Raw genomic sequence first — 16,843 nt, 5'->3', positions numbered from 1 at the left:
TGTTTTTTGTTTTTGCCAGCAAAATAAGTAAAAAATAAAAAGGCACGTGGATTTGGGCAAGATGATACAGCTGGCCTCCCAGCTACTCAGGAGGCTAGGGAAGGGTGATTGCTTGAGCCCAGGGCTTTGAGGCCAGTCTGGGTAACACAGCCAGACACTCTCAAACCTGCGAACATCAGTAATAGTAAAAGGCAGGTGGGCCAACTTTGGACCCACCCTCAACTTGAAGCCCTTTCAGCTGGGCAGTTTCTGCCCCTCTTGGCTGCCCACATTGTGAAGGACAGATATCCATGGTCCTATTTTACAGACAGAGGTCAGAGCCATAGGGAAAGGAAGTCTCTTGTCAGAGGGCTCCACCCTGGCCTGCTTCCCATAAAGAAAAGAGTAATTGGCAGTTTGCCTCTGGAGCTGTGTCTGGAGGCTGGGGAATGGCTCCAGTGACCCTAGCTGAGCTTGGGTCTCCAAAGCCAGATATTAAGGGGGTAGAACTCTGTGCTTACCCGTGTGAGCTTGATGGATGGTAAGTGGGGCAGGGTCTGCTGGTAGCAGTGGGGGGATGGAGGAGGGGCTTTCTAAGAACTGAGGACTTACCTGGGGAGGCAATGGTGGTTTGGGATAGGGTAGGGGATCTGGGCATCTCGGTCCTTGCAGATACCTTGCCATGAAAACTCCTTCCTAATCCTGGGGAAAAAGGAAGAAGGCTTCAAGCCAGCCAGGGGCCCCCTGAGGCCTGGGGAGGAGGAAAGCAAGACAGAAATAGAAACGGAGCCAGAGGGAGGAAGCTGGTCTGGGCAGAGAGGGTGGGAGGCAGCAAGGACAGCAGCTCCGGAGAATTCCAGGCCAGGTGGATGCCTCACCCAGTGGCCCAGGATCCCTGTCACTGACGATGATACCGAGGTGCAGAGTGCCCCCACCAACTGGGCCCTGTGCTCACACATCCTGCCTAATATGTGAGTGAGTATAGCATCGAACCCAAGGCACTACACGGGACACTCGCGAAAGGTCATCACTCCTGTAAGAAGCAGGGTCATAATATGTAGCTCTGTACCCTGCAACTCATGGACTGATAAAGCTTTACTGAGCATGTGCCATATGCCTGGCCCAGTGTAGGGCTTTAGCAATGAATAAACTGCTAGGCACGGTGGCACAAGCCCTCAATCCAGCATTTGGGAGACAGAGGTGGGAGGATCTCAAATTCCAGGCCACCTGATGATATAGCAAGACCCTGTCTCAGAAATAAAGGTTGAAAGCTGAGTGGTGCTGGCGCATACCTTTAATCCCAGCACTCTGGAGGTAGAGGCAGGCAGATCTCTGTGAGTTTGAGGCCAGCCTGGTCTACAAAGAGTTCCAGGACATCAAGGGCTGTTACACAGAGAAACCCTGTCTTGAAAAACAAACAAACAAACAAAAGTCCTGGTGGAACATGCCTATGGTCCCAGCTCTCAGGAAGCTGCAGCAGGTAGATCAGAAGTTTGTCATTGTTTGCTACGTAGTAAGTTTGAGGTCAGCCTGGACTAATTTTTTTCTTCATATATATATAAAGACTTTCATTTGTTCTCTCCTTCTGCTTTATTTATTGGTATGAGGATATGAGACTTCCAGTTTCTGCAGCCATTTTGTGAACATGCAGCACTAAGCTTAGGATTTAAAACTGTCATTCTGAGGAAGGTAGAGGGAAGCACATGGAAAACAGTCTTTGACAAACCCCTAGACTCCAAATATAGCCAGATGATGTGACAGAATGTATCGATTTTTTATTTTTTGTGTTATGTGTATGGGTGTTTTGCCTGCATGCCTAACTGTGTACCATGTCTGTGCTTGGTGCCAGAGAGGTCAGAAAAGGAACTGGAGTTACAGATGGTTGTGAGCGGCCATATATGTAGTGGGAATTGAACCTGGGACCTCTGGAAGAGCAGCTAGTGCTCTTATATATTAAACTATCTCCCCAGCTCCATAACAGAATGTTTGAAATATTTAAAATGTATTAGCTGGCTTTTCTTGTCATCTTTTTGCCCCCAGCATCTCACTATGTAAAACTGGCTGACCCAGCCGGGCAGTGGTGGCACACACCTTTAATCCCAGCACTCGGGAGGCAAAGGCAGACAGACTTTGTGAGTTCGAGGCCAGCCTGGTCTACAGAGAGAGATCCAGGAAAGGCTCAAAGCTACACAGAGAAACCCTGTCTCAAAAAACCAAACCAAACAAACAAACAAAAAAACTGACTGACCTAGAATTTCCTACAAGGACCAGATTGGACTTGAACTCAACACCAGAAATCCACCTGCTTCTGCCTCAAAAGTGCTGGGATTAAAGGTGTCCACTACCATGCCAGGTTTTTAGACAAGGTCTTACGTAGCCAAGGATGGCCTTAAATTCCTGATCCTTCTTTTTTTAACTCCAAAGTGCTGGGATTATAGGCATGAGCTGCTGTACTTGGCTTTTCTTTCTTAAACGACATTACTCATTCATTCATTCATTCATTCATTCATTCATTGTGTATGCATGAGGTGCTTGTGGAAGACAAAGGACAATTTGCATTATTCATTCTCTCTACCTTGTGGGTTTGAATTTAGGTCATCAAATGCCTTTACCCGATGAGCCATCTCACCAGCTCTTTATCTATCATCTATCCATCTATCATCTATCTACCCATCCATCATCTATGTACCTATCTATCCACCCATCCTTCTTTCATCTATCTATCTACCTATCTATCCATCCATCATCTAGCTACCTATCTATCCATCCATCATCTATATCCACTCATCCATCATCTATCTATCTATCTATCTATCTATCTATCTATCTATCTATCTAATCTGTCTATCCATCCATCCATCCATTCATCCATCCATCTATCTATTTTTATTTCTTTTTGTTGTTTTTGTTTTTGAGATAGAGTCTTTCAACACAGCCCTGGCTGTCCTGGAACTCACTATGTAGACCAGGCCGGCCTAGAACTCAGAGACTGACCTGCCTCTGCCTCCCAAGTGCTGGGATTAAAGGAGTGCACTAACTACTTGGCTCCAGCTTTTTATTTTTAAGTGTGTGTGTGTGTGTGGGGGTGCTGTGCACATGAGTACATGAGGCCAGAGGTGTTGGATCCCCTGGAGATTCAATTCCAGGCAGTTATGAGCTGCCTGATGTGAGTCCTGGAACTGAACTTGAGTCTTCTGCAAGAACAGCAAGGGCTCTTAACAGCTGGGTTATCTGTCCAGCTGCACCCCAAGCTCTCAACTCCCCACATCACCACACCCCACAGTGATTTTTTTTTTTTGGTTTTTCGAGACAGGGTTTCTCTGTGTAGCTTTGCGCCTTTCCTGGGACTCACTTGGTAGCCCAGGCTGGCCTTGAACTCACAGAGATCCGCCTGGCTCTGCCTCCCAGTGCTGGGATTAAAGGCATGCGCCACCACCGCCCGGCAACCCACAGTGATTTTTATCAACTAGCACCAAAGCATATTCTCTCTCTCTCTCTCTCTCATCTCTGAGTTTCACTGTATAGTTCTGGCTGGCTTCAAACTTATGCATTACCATATTTTGATGATAGAAGCAATACACTCTTGAGGCTGGAGAGATGGCTGGCTTGGGTGGTAAAGTGCTGGCCTCACAAGTATGAGGACCTGAGTTCGAGTCTCCAGAACCCATTTGGGATCTGGGGGAAGTCAGGTGACATGTGCTTGTGACCCAGGGCCAGGGATGCAGAAATAGGAGGCTCTCTGGGGCTCCCTGTACAGCTAGCAGAACCTAATTGACAAGCTGCAGGACAATAGCTAAAAAATAAAAGTGAAACTAAACGAGGTGGACAGTTATTGAGGGGTGACAGCTGAGTGCACCTTTGTCCTCCAGGTACACTCACACAAACCTACCTATATGCACATGAACACACACTCACAAACACAGAGATTTAAGCAGTGCATGATGAAAGACCCACGAGATAGCAGTCTTGTGAGACAAACACAAAGTTGCAAGCTCTGTGTTTAATAGAACATTGCCCTGCCCACCTCAATGTATCTCTGCTCTGGGTCTAACTGCATCATCTTTCTAGAGGCAGATGGTTGGAGACAGAGGTTTCTCTCCAGCCTGGAGTGTGAGTCTTCTTTGTTTGTTGGTTTTTTTTATTGTTGCTTTTGATTTTGAGACAGGATATCAAGTAACCCATGCTGCTTTGAACCAGATATATAGCCTAGGATGACTTTGAACTGTTGATTCTCATGATTCTACTTTCTCAGTCCTGAGATTACAGGAATGTGCCACCATCACATTCAGAATAATACACGTTTTTTTTTTGTTTATATAATTACATTTGGGGGCTGGAGAGATGGCTCAGTGGTTAAGAGCTTCTCTTCCAGAGGACCTGGCTTTGAATCTCAGCACCCATATGCTGGCTCACAGCCATCTGTAACTCTAGTTTTAGGGATCTGATGCTCTCTTCTGGCCTCTGTGTACACTGCATATACCTGGAGCATAGACACACGCCAGCAGAACACCCACACACATAAAGTGATAATAGTAATTTAAAACTTACAGACCCTGCGCCAGGCGGTGGTGGCGCACGCCTTTAATCCCAGCACTCGGGAGGCAGAGCCAGGCGGATCTCTGTGAGTTCAAGGCCAGCCTGGACTACCAAGTGAGTTCCAGGAAAGGCGCAAAGCTACACAGAGAAACCCTGTCTTGAAAAACCAAAAAACAAACAAACAAACAAAAAAACAAAAACAAAAACAAAAACTTACACACCCTAAGGTGGGTGTGGAGTCCAGAGGATGAGTGGGAGGGTGAGTTCTTTCCTTGTACTGTGTGGTTCCTGGATAGCAAGCTCGTGTCCACAGTTCTAGAGCCGAGCAATCTTGTGGAGCCTAATACACTGGTTTTGTTTTGGGGTTTATTTTTTGTTTGTTTTTTGAGACAGGGTTTCTCTGTGTAGCCTTGGCTGTCCTGGAACTCACTCTGTAGATCTTTAAACTCACAAAGACCTTCCTGCCTCTGCCTCCCAAGTGCTGGGATTAAAGGTGTGCCCCACCACTGCCTGGCAATACACTTGATCTTATATGTGATGACAAACTCCTTTTTATTTGTGCCATATGAGTTGGGTTTTCTTTCTTTAGATGTATGTGTGTCTGTGTTTTGCATGTGTGTGTATGAGCTTATATATGCATGTGGAGGCCAAAGGTCAACACCAGCTGACTTTTGAATTGATCTCCATATTTTTTTAAACATGTACTTATTTTTATATTATGTACACACATGAGTGCCAGCATGTATGTATGTACACCAAGAGTGCCCATGGAAGCCAGAAGAGGGCATTACATCCCTGGGACTGGAATTATATATGGGTGGTTGTGAGCCACCATGTGGGTGCTGGGATCCCAATTTAGGTCCTCTGCAAGAGCAGCCAGTGCTCTTATCTGCTGAGCCATCTGTCCAGCCCCCAGTCTGAGCGTTTTAGTGTGTATGTACTTGCTTGTGTATATATACATGCGCCTGTTCATGGAGGCCTGAGGTGCATGTTGGGTTTCTTCTCAATTACTTTCCACCTTATTTTTTGAGCCAAGGTCTATAACTAAATCTGAAGCTTACCAATTGCTAGATTGGGTGAAAAGCTAGCCCTAGGGATCCTTGTCCTGTGTCCACTTCCAAAGCTCACTCTATCTTTTCTTTTTCTTTTTCCATGGGTGCTGGGGATCAGAGCTAAAGTTCTCACTAGTGTATAACCTCTCCTGCCCATGTTGGTTTTTCTGCTTCCTTGGTATAGGAGACAGCAACCTGAATGAGAGAGACCCCCATCTGTCTCAGAGACATTATTTAAAGGAGAGCTACACAGCACATACAGACCAGAGAAAGACTATAAGCATGTTTATAAATACATGTGAATGTGGATAAGCCACCCAATGACACATCTTTGGTTAGCTGCTCATTTGGAGAAGTGGTCCCTTGGATACATATCACAGAAGACAAACACATAAATGCACAGTCTTGAATGTCCTCTGCACCACACCGACATCCACACTTAGTCACATGCCCACAGGCACACAGAAACACACCCTCGAGGATCACACATCACAGAAGAGTCCAACTCCTCACTGTTTATTTGCATATATTGTATAAAAGTATGAAAATAAACACAACCTGTGTTGCAGCTTCATAAATAAAGGGTGAGAGGAAATAAGTTAAGGTAGGTGTGGGGCCGAATGTAGAGTGCAGAGTCTCGGACACTCGGTGCATGGCCTCTGTACTCAGGCACACTGATCTCCGCTGGCCACACACTTCAGGTCCCGGGTGAGCAGGCGGAAGAGGTTGGAAGTGACAGAGGCCTCCAGGCAGCTGGGGGTCTCCTGAAAGGACAGGGCTGGCTCAGGGGCTGCCGGGACTCAGGGCTCCCAGGCTCTGCAGACCCCAGTCCCCTCCCCAGACTCACCTTCCTCTGGGCCTCCTGGAGTCTGTGCAGCCAGCGTGAGAGGCGGCCGCTCACAGGCCTGGGCTCTGCCGTGGGCTGAGGCTGTGTCTGTGGACAGAGGAGGGGACTGTGAGCCTGCTGCTGGGACACAGGGAAGCCCAGGTGGCTGAGGGACAATGTGGAGGAGCCGGGGACCCAGGACTCACACAGGCCTGCAGCTGTGAGTGGATGTGGCGCAGGGTGTGAAGAGGCTGGTCCAGGATGGGGACCAGGGCTGAGTCAGTCATGTTCTCTAGGACCTTCAGTGTCAGGGCCAGCTCAGCCTGCAAGGCCCTGGGGCGCTCCTGGACCTGAGAATAGGTGAGAAATAACACATAAGGGGGAGAAACAGGCAAGAAGGCTGAGGTAACCACTGGGTGTGTGGCTCAGAGTGCTTGACCAGAAACTTCACTGATAGAATGGGATACGGCTCAGTGGTAGAGCACCTGCCTAGAATCCCCCAGTGAGGGGCTGGGGTGTGGCTCAGTGGTAGAGCCCCTGCCTAGAATCCCCCAGGGAGGGCTGGGGTGTGGCTCAGTGGTAGAGCCCCTGCCTAGAATCCCCCAGTGAGGGGCTGGGGTGTGGCTCAGTGGTGGAGCTCGTACACAGCCTGTGTGAGACTTGAACTGAGTCCCTATACCACATACACACCTGTCCCAAATCTCAAAAAGCACAGGTAAGTTGGGTTGTGTAAGGAATACAATGCAGAACGAGGTGGTGCAGGGCACAGGTGATGGATGTGGGATCCCGAGGCCAGGAGTGCTCCAGGAGGAGTACAGACGAGGAAGACCCAGGTGAGGAGAAAAAGGAAGGGAGGAGACAAGTGAGGAGGCAAACAAGATCGCAACAACAAGCAGGCTCTGGGCTCGTGGAGGTTTGATAGAGCAGGGACCAGGAAGGAGGTAGAGGAGATGGAGGAGGAAGCTGTATGGGAAGATGGAGGATGGAGAGGAGCACAGAGCAGGGGACAGGAGGGAGGTAGAGGAGATGGAGGAGGAGGCTCCATGGAGGATGGAGAGGAGCACAGAGCAGGGGACAGGAGGGAGGTAGAGAAGATGGAGGAGGAGGCTGCAGGAGGAGGCTCCATGGAGGATGGAGAGGAGCACGGAGCAGGGGAGCAGGGAACAGAAGTGAGTAGAGGAGATGGAGGAGGAGGAGGCTGCAGGGGAGGATGGAGGATGGAGGATGGAGAGGAGCACAGGCTGGGAGAGGATCATTTTAAGAGATGAGGGACAGAGGGGAGAGACTGTGTGAGGGGAAATGAGGTAAGTGAAGAGAGAGCAGACAGGGGGCGGGGCAGGGGCATGGGTGGCAGGCAGGCTGGGAGAGAAAGGGCGAGAAAGATGAGCCAGGTGTGGTATCATGTGTCTATCCCAGCATGGTCAGGAGGCTGAGGCCGAGGGTCTCCAGAACCTCAAGACGGAGTCCAGCCTCGTGTTCCCCTCCCCCCCAAAAGAGACTGACCTAAAGGAGCTAGGTAAGCACAGAAGGGACAGAGGCCCTTTCGGGACACAGGGCTTGGGGACAGGCAAAGGAGCAGCTTTAGGAAGGAGGGATAGGGCAAGCGGGTAATCCTCTCCTGGCTTCCAACTCACCTGCAGCTGGCCCAGTTTCCAGCTACTGGGAAAGGGGTTGGTGCTACACCGGACATCCTTCTGAAGCAGCAATTCTTCCTGAAGAGAAAGGCACAGGTTAGCCCACACAGGAGAGATGGGGCCTACTTCACAGCAGCAAGAGTGAAACTTGGCCTGGCTCAAGCCTAGCCTGCAGCAGAAGGTTAGAGGTTAGCCCACAGTGGCAGGCTACCATCTTCATCCCAGTAGGAAAGCTGTAGGGTAGCCCATTATGGTAACAGCGACACACCAAAGCATCCTTGGCTTTCTTGAAGACGCCTAGCTCCCATGGTGACACAGACTGGAAAATGCCAATGTGACAGCCTGTTCTGGCTGGAGTGGGCTTGGAAGGAGGGACAGAAGCAGCTGTGGCCAAGCCCAGCACCACGGTCACCAGACTCAGCAACCGCCACAGTGTAGCCATGCTCAAGTCCCAAGTGTCTCCTGAGCTGCATGGCTCTGCTTTTTAAGGCAGGCTACACGTGCTATCCTTGATGATGTGTCCAAAGCAGAGGGTGGGGTGGGGGGAAGAAGAAGGGAAACGAAAATGCACCCATAAGAGGCACCAGGAGGTGGAGCCAATTCCTGAGCCAGGTCGGTGAGCAGGTGTGGGCGTGGCCAGGTGTGTGATGTTGTTCCAGGAAGGAAAGAGAAACAGAATCCAGTGTCCGGAGTCTGCAATACCATCTCTTTCAGGACACAGAAGGCCAGGGCTCCCCAGTTTAGACTACACTGAAGGGAGGGAGCAGTGGTGGGAACAGGGCAGAAGGTTCAAGGTCACAGTGGAGGGTGGGCGTGTGTGGAACAGACTCCCTGCCTGAGGAGGGTGTCTCATTAAATCCCCACGAATGAGTAATTGCTATTGTGATTGTGTAGATTATTTTTGGGTGTCGTCCGCCTCGTGCTTGAAGGTAGCCAGGTAGCTGGAAAGGCTTCGTTTCTGGGTATTTGAGGGTGTTTGGGGAAAAGGCAGGCCTGTGAGTCAGTGGGCTGTGTGAGGGGGGAGGAGTTTCCTGTAGAGTCAGGGCTTTGACGGAGGAAGATCTGGAGTTGAGCGCTCTTGGATGTCAGAACTCCACATTCTCGGGCTGCAGAGACGGCAGTGGGTGAGAGCACTTGCTGGTCTGCAGAGGACCTGGGTTGTCCACGTGGCAGCTCACAAGTGTCTGTGATTCCAGTTCCAGGGTCCCTGATGCCCTCTTCTGGTCTCTGAGGCACAGATGTGGTACAAATGCATACACGCAGACAAACACTCATATACATAAAATAAAAATAAATAAATCTTAAAGACAAAAACAAAACCAGAAACTCTCCACATTCTCTCACTGAGTACGGTGGTCCATGGCTGGCTGCATGTTGTTGAGGGGTACACGCCTGTGCGGCCTGGGATTCTGCTTCTCGGAAGAACCCTGACCTGTATAATGGTTGCCCCTCTTTTCTGATGACTGCCTTGGGGTCCCTCCACTGGTCAATAACAGCCTAGGGCGTGAACTGAATTCTGTTTCACCCCCCACCCCCCACCCCCGTGCATGCTGCTGAGAGATAGGGTAAGAGCCTGGACAGAGCTGGAGCTGGGTGTGGTGGTAGGTGCTTTTAACCCCGGCACTCCCGGCACCCCGGAGAGGGAAGCAAGAGCGTTGTTCGGGACCAGACACGGCTCTAGAGCAAGATGGCCGAGGATTGGTAAAATGGCTTGTCTTACAAGCATCGGCCCTGAGTTTGATCTCCAGGACATGTGTTAAAAGCCGTGCAACACTGCATGTCTGCCATCGCTGTACTGCGGGAGGCAGACGAAGGCTCCCCGAGTGTGCTGGGAGCCAGTCTAACCCGTGGGTAAGCTCCAGGTTCAGTGAGAGACCCCCAAAATAAAACAGTTTGAAGAGCGACTGAGGAAGACACCTGGTAACAGCTTATACACACACACACACACACACACACACACACACACACACACACACACACACACAGCCTCAACAGTCAAGGTGTCTCCTTTCTGACTGTTGGGTAACATGGAACAGGAAGGGAGGTCCCGGCTTGCTGGGGACAAAGGCACTTCCTAGGGCAAGCTGGGGAAGGGTTTGGGGCTCTGCTGTTTCTGGTCACCCCTGGAGTCATCAGAGCCGCATAACCAGTAAGCAATTGCTGTGATGTGCCTGCAGTTTTGATTTCTTCATTTCTTCTCAGTCCTCAGTCCTGAGGTTGTTAATCATCCTTCTCAGATCGCAACACAGAGCCACAATTGGCGCATAAAAGACTCCCCCATCCCCGCCCCCACCAGTCCGCCTCCCAGACACCCACTTCAGCGGGCCTGATATACAACTGCCAAGAGGCACTGTTTTAATTTGTGACTTGGTGTGTCTATGCGTTTCCAATTTACACAAATGAGATTGTGCTATAAATCCACTAACTTTGAAAAAAAAATTAAAACTTGACGCTACATGGCTGAGATCTCCCCACACAGCTGCGGACATCCAGTTCCCCGTCTGTAACTGTGACAGTGTGCCCACAGCGCCTGTACTTACCCACTCGCCCAGAGACGGGCATTTAGGTTGCCTCCAGTTCCCCGTTCCGTAAGGCCCACACCTGTCCTCTGTGTGGGAGAGTTTTTAGAGTCCTCTGCGGCACACCAGCTGGTACCCTCCCACCACATCCCATGGGCACACTTTTGCACTCACTCGTGGAAAGGGTGGGCAGTCCCCACACAGTGACAGCTTCCCACCCATGTGCCCAGATCTCGCTGCTCCTCCACGTCTCTCTACTGTGTGGATGCAGAGCAGACCGGAAGCGGAAGTACCATTAGTACTTTCTTCAGGAGCAATCCCCACCCAGGGACCGAGCCAGAAATTAAATGTTACAGCTTTCAGGTTGGCGGGCTGGCTCCATGGCTGCAAGTGCTTGCAGCCAAGGCTGACCACTCAAGCTCAAAACCCAGAACCCACATGGTGGAAGGAAAGACTCCTGCAATTTTCTTCTGACATTCCACCTCCACCAAAAATGAACACAATAAATAAATATAATTTAATAAAAAATAAATGCAATTTAAACATACAGCTTCTCTGTCAGTTTCAAGAGGGAGATGATTTCTGCATCATCCAAGTGCCCTAACTATCTCAGGGCTGGGAACGGGGTGAGAGAAGTGAATGACATAAGATGTAGAATTTAGGGTGCTCACTGGGGTGGGCAAGTAAGTCTCTCCCACTACTCCAGCCTGTGCCTGCTGCACGACTTCATGAGGAGTCTGCTTCTGTTCACCCCAGATGGAGGGAGCAATAACAGACCAACGAAGGATCCCGTAAGTCCAGCTTGGGGAACCAGAGTTGTTTGGGAGTTACTCACAGGATTCTGAGGGACTCCCCCCCCCCCCCTGCAGCTGCATCACAGAAAAACCCACGCCAGCATGGGTGAGGACTCACAAAAGCTGTGTCCCTGTACTACCTATGGGCAGCTCCACCTAAGTGTGTCCCCCCCCCCCAGCAACCTCCCTAGAGGTCCCCTTGACTCTGGTAAGTCACTGTTTTTTTTCTGTGTTCCAGTTCTCCACCCACTTTTGGGGGCGGGCATCCCCCACATCTCACACCTGTGTTCCTGTCCCCTAGGCTTTGGAGAGAACTCAAGCTCACACATGCAAATTCAGGAGGACTATGATGTCATGGGGCCGCAGGTCACGCCTGCGTCTGTATGGTCTACTTCCCTACACGATGGAGCGGTGTGTCTCTGTCCCCTCCAGGACGGCACAGTCGCTCTCCATGTGGATAAACTCCACACCCACAGAGCCAACCCACTGAGGAGTGTTGTGGGATTGTTTTGTTTTGTTTAACTGAGTCAGGGTCTCATTGTGCAGCCTGGCTGTCCTTGAACTCACTCTGTAGACCAGGTTGGCCTCAGACTCACAGAGATCTGCCTATCTCTGCCTCCCGAGTGCTGAGACTAAAAGCATGCACCACAGCTTCTGGGTTTTGCCTTTTTTTTTTTTTTTTGTTTGTTTGTTTGTTTTGTCTCATGCTATACCCCAGACTACAGAACCATGCACCCCAGGCTAGCCTTGGCTTTGTGAGTAATCCTCTTGCCTCAGCCTTCTGAATGCTGGGATTATAGGCCTGTGCCACCACTGGATCCAGCTATGGACTAGAAAGAGACAATCTGTATCTGTACTGAGGCTGTGCAATGTGTGTTTTTTTTTTTTTTTTTTGAGACAGTGCCTTTTTTTTTTAAAGATTTATTTATTTATTTATTTATTTATTTATTTATTTATTTATTTATTATGCATGCAGTATCCTGCCCAAGTGTATGCCTGCAGGCCAGAAGAGGGCACCAGATCTCGTTATAGATGGTTGTGAGCTACCATGTGGTTGCTGGGAGTTGAACTCAGGACCTCTGGAAGAACTGCCAGTGCTCTTCACCTCTGAGCCGTCTCTCCAGCCCGAGACAGTGCCTTCTTATGTAGCCTGGACTAGCCTTGAGCCTTGAACTCAGAATTCTCTTGCCTTAGCTGCTCCAGTACTGAGAATACAAGCATGTGGCCCCACACCTGGCTACATCCCTGCCCTCTCCTCTCGAAACTGATCCAGGGGGCTTGAGAGATGGCTTAGTAGACAAGGTGCTTGCTGTGCAAGTGTGAGATCATGAATTAGGACCCCGCACCGGCCTAAGCGGCAGGAGCCTGGCACAGCGGCAGGAGCCTGGAATCTCATCAGTGGGGAGGCAGAGACAGGAGGATCCAGAAGCTTGCTGGGCAGCCAGCCTAGCCAGATCGCTGAGCTCCAGGCTTGGTGAGAGACCCAGTTTCAAAAAGCTAGGTGGAGGATTGGAGAGACGGCTCAGGGGTTTGCAGCATGGACCGCTCCAGCAGAGGACCTGGGTTGGGTTCCCAGCACCCACGTGGTGGCTCACACTGTCTGTAAGTCCAATTCTAGAGGATCTGATGCCCTCCTCAGGCTTCCTTGGGCTCCTGCACACAAGTGGTGCCCATGAACTCAAGCAGGCACATACACATAAAAATAAATCTGGGGGGAGGGGAGAGAGAAAGGGAGAACTTTGTAAAAAGTTAGGTGGAGACTGGGCATAGTGATGCACCCTTTAATCCCAGAGGCAGGTGGATCTCTGTGACTTCTAGGCCAGCTTGGTCTACAGAGTGGGTTCCAGGACAAACAGAGATATATAGTGAGATCCTCCTGTCTTGAAGAAAGAAAAAAAAAGTTAGGTGGAAAGTGATTGAGGAAGTCACCCTATGTCAACCTCTGGCTTCTGCATGTAGTTGTACGTACACTTGAACACACACGTGCACACCACGCAACATGTACACACACAAGAATTAAAAAATGAAACAAAATAACCTGTTCTACAAGCTGAGCACATGCCTGTACCACCAGCCCGAGGGAAGCTGAAGAAAGAGGAAGATTGTGAGTTTGCGGTTAGCCTGGGCTACATAGCAAAACTCTGTATCAAAACAAAACTCATCCAAAAGAGCAACACGAAATGCCAACAACAAGCAAGCCAATAGGAAATGGGTAGAAGACAAGAGCAGATAAACAGATAGTTAGTGGAGGAAGAGAAACACACAGAAGCCAACATGGAAACCATTAGTGAAAATGCAAACGAAAAGCTGTGTTGAGCTCCCACTAGGAGACCAGTGGGATGACTAATAAGGACAGGAATAAACGCTGTTGATCTTGAAGGAAGATGCTCTCTCACACACGGCTGGAGGAAATAGGATGCTACAGACAAGTCAGATTTCATACCTCTGTGTCTCTTTCTTTTTAAAATTACGTAGGGGGGGGGGGCGTGGCGAGGGTCGGTCAGTTCTCTCCTTCCACCATGTGGTTCTCAGATTTGAACTCAGGTTGGTAGGTTGGTGGCAGGATCCTGAACCATCTTGCCGGCTTTTTCCCCTTTCTCTTTATTTTGAGTTCTTGCTGTGTTGCCCAGCTGTCAGATCTCATCAAACTCCCGGGCTCAAGCTATCCGTCGGCTCCACCTGAGTGGCTGGGGCTACAGACTCATGGCACTGTGCCCAACAAGAGACACTCCCGACACTCACCAGAGGATGGACCACTCTTTGGGGAGGAAGGCTTTTCCTCTTTGATAACGTTTTTATAGTTAGTGCACAGAATAATGGGTTTCATTATGACATCATTACATGTGTCATTTTTGTTTTATTTTATAATTAAAAATGATACTTTTGTCTACGGCCATACCACCCTGAACGCGCCCGATCTCGTCTGATCTCGGAAGCTAAGCAGGGTCAGGCCTGGTTAGTACTTGGATGGGAGACCGCCTGGGAATACCGGGTGCTGTAGGCTTAGAAAAAAAAATGATACTTTTGATTTTTTTTAATTTTATGTGTATGGGTGTTTTACCTGCCACATGTCTGTGTAACATATACATTCAGTGTCCCGAGAGATCAGAGACCTCCAAGCCTCTGGAACTGGAGTTACCAAGGGCTGTGAGCTGCCACGTGGGTGCTGGGTACTGGACCCAGGTCCTTGGAAGTGCAACAAGTGTTCTTAGCTGCTAAGTCATCTCTCCAGCCCCTTGCTTTTAATTTTAATTATGGGGGGGGGGGCGTGTCTCTGCACATGTGTGCAGGTCCTCAGGCCTACCAGAAGAGGGCGTCGCTCCATTGGGGCTGGAGTTCCAGGCGGTTATGACTCTCTTTCCCCCCCTCACGCCCCCCACTGTTCTCTTTCCTGTTCCAAGTAATTCCCCTTGTGCTTTTATGGCTTTGCTACATACGCTGCTAAATGTAGATTCTGCATGAGGGAGAAATTCGTGATATTTGCCTTTCTGAGTCTGGTTTAATTCGCTTGACACGAGGCTTTCCAGTCCCATGCATTTTTCCTGCAAATGGCACAGGTTCATCCTTCCTTGCCAGGAGCATGGGTTTTAACCATTTCCTCTCGCCGCCGCAGCGATTCTCATCGCATGGATCACCTGGGATCTTGTCCTGCAGGCACGTTCTCTGAGTCAGTATTTCTGAGGCCGGGTCCGTGCTGCAGGCAGGCCTCCATCACTCTCTGGGTTCAGAACAGTTGGACCTGGAGATGGGGTAGGGCACTGCACCAGTCACGCCCGTGGGACTGTCGCCCGTGTCCTCTGTCCCTCCGTCTTCAGAGTTCCCCAGGGAGCGGCCAGGAGACCATTCTGCTGACGTAATCGCAGGGCGGGGTGAGTTAGGGAGGGAGTGGGGAGATGCCTGGTGGGCGGGGCTAGAGGATGACGGACAGAAGACCGGATCTGAAAGAGAAACCCAGGAGGAGACTGGAGCCAAGCTTGGAACCCTGACTGGAAAATCCTCAGAACCCAGAGGGTGGTGGGAGGAGAGGAAGTTGCCCTGACTCACCCCGAATTTCTAGCGATGGCGAAGGCACATAGCAAGGAGGGAGATGTTTTTAAAGAAATTGGGGCACGGAGGAGGCCTTTCTTGGAATCTTAGGGGACACATGTAGGAGTTTTGGGGGGATGCCAGAAGAAAGATGATGGGTTTGGATGACTTGTGCCACACACCCGTAATAAATAATGATGACAATGACTATGTTTCATGAAATGTGCCAGAAAACGGGTTTTTCTTTTTTTTCCTTTAGTTTTTTTCTTTTTTTCTTTTTTTTCCGGAGACAGGGTCTCACTAGCCCTGAAACTCTCTATGTAGAACAGGCTGGCCTGGAATTTACAGAGATCCCCTGCCTTTGTCTGAGGGCTGGAATTAAAAGCCTGTGCGGCCAGCAGCTCCGCATCCCCCTTTTATACCAAACCCCAGGTAGTCCAGGTTGGACTTGAACTGTCTGTGTCATCAGGGATGACCTTAAATTCTTGATCCTCCTGCCTCCAATTCTGGAGTGCTGGAATTGCAGGCATGAACAACCTAGTCCTGCTCAAACCCAAGGCTTTTTGCATGCTAGACAGGCACTCTACCCCTTCTCGAATCTTCAGTCCCTATAAACATTTTATGTCTGTGGTTACATAGACTCCCCAAGATAACCTTACTCAGTGCTGTCTGTATTGAAATTTCACTGTAAACATCAAGTCATCTTTCCAGCTCCTACACACACACAAAGACCCCCACCCCAGCCCCTGGTATTTGGAGACAGGGGCTCATATGACCTACACTAGCCTCAGACTCACCGTGTAGCCTGGGGTGGCCTTGAACTCCTGATGTTCCGGCCTCTACTTTCCAAATGCTTGGGAATTCAGGCACTCCCACACGCCCTGCTTATAGTTTGTTTGAGACAGGGTTTTGCTCCATATCCAAAGCTGTCATAGAACTCTTGATCCTCCTGCCTCAGCCTCTTAAACTCCCGGGATTACAGATTTGCAGCACCACCTCAGAGCCTCCCCTCCCCCTTTAAACCCAATCTGCTGTGGGTGTGCGTGATTGGTTGAGCCCAGGTCACGTGTCTGCAGAACTACTTCTCAGGTGCCCGGACTCTGGAAGTTTGAGAACTGAGGCTTCCGAGGGGAAGAAGAGGTCTCATCACAGCGCGACAGATTATCCCTGTGGGAGGGCTTATGTGTGGGTTTTCAATGGTGTGCTTCTTGGCTCCAAATTCTTTTTTTCCTACTTATTTTTTTTAAACGAACTCTGTGTGTGTGTGTGTGTGTGTGTGTGTGTGTGTGTGTGCGCGCGCTCGCACATATGTTACTAGAAACTTAACCTTGGCATTGCCCATGTTTGGCGAGCACTCTACCACTGAGCTGCAGTCTTTGTGCCCCTCCCTCTTGTTTTGAAAACAAGGTCTCCTGTAGTCCAGGCTGACTTTGAACTCAATATTTAGCCAAGGATGGCCTTGAACTTTTAATTCTTC

The 16,843-nt window shown here is 49.9% G+C and overlaps 1 protein-coding gene and 1 non-coding gene across 2 annotated transcripts; one reads left to right on the top strand and one right to left on the bottom strand.

Annotated features, from left to right (window-relative positions):
• Window positions 1-6,113: 6,113 nt before the first annotated feature.
• On the bottom strand, window positions 6,114-8,815 carry LOC114684655 (interferon lambda-2). The gene is made up of 5 exons (XM_028859190.2): window positions 8,296-8,815; window positions 8,028-8,105; window positions 6,600-6,743; window positions 6,415-6,501; window positions 6,114-6,331 (listed from the first exon to the last, which is right to left on the bottom strand). Exons 1-5 carry the CDS (start codon window positions 8,467-8,469, stop codon window positions 6,233-6,235), a joined length of 582 nt encoding a protein of 193 aa, XP_028715023.1. The 5' UTR covers window positions 8,470-8,815; the 3' UTR covers window positions 6,114-6,232.
• Window positions 8,816-14,225: 5,410 nt separating this feature from the next.
• On the top strand, window positions 14,226-14,344 carry LOC114684657. Its single transcript, XR_003733395.1, has one exon. It is a non-coding gene; the product is annotated as a 5S ribosomal RNA (ribosomal RNA).
• The last annotated feature ends 2,499 nt before the right edge of the window (window positions 14,345-16,843 follow it).

The sequence above is a fragment of the Peromyscus leucopus genome, chromosome 1 (assembly GCF_004664715.2).
Source record: "Peromyscus leucopus breed LL Stock chromosome 1, UCI_PerLeu_2.1, whole genome shotgun sequence".
In the NCBI taxonomy this organism is placed as follows: domain Eukaryota; kingdom Metazoa; phylum Chordata; class Mammalia; order Rodentia; family Cricetidae; genus Peromyscus; species Peromyscus leucopus.
Note: the sequence above shows the minus strand (reverse complement) of the source record. Positions and strands in the feature narration are given on the sequence as shown.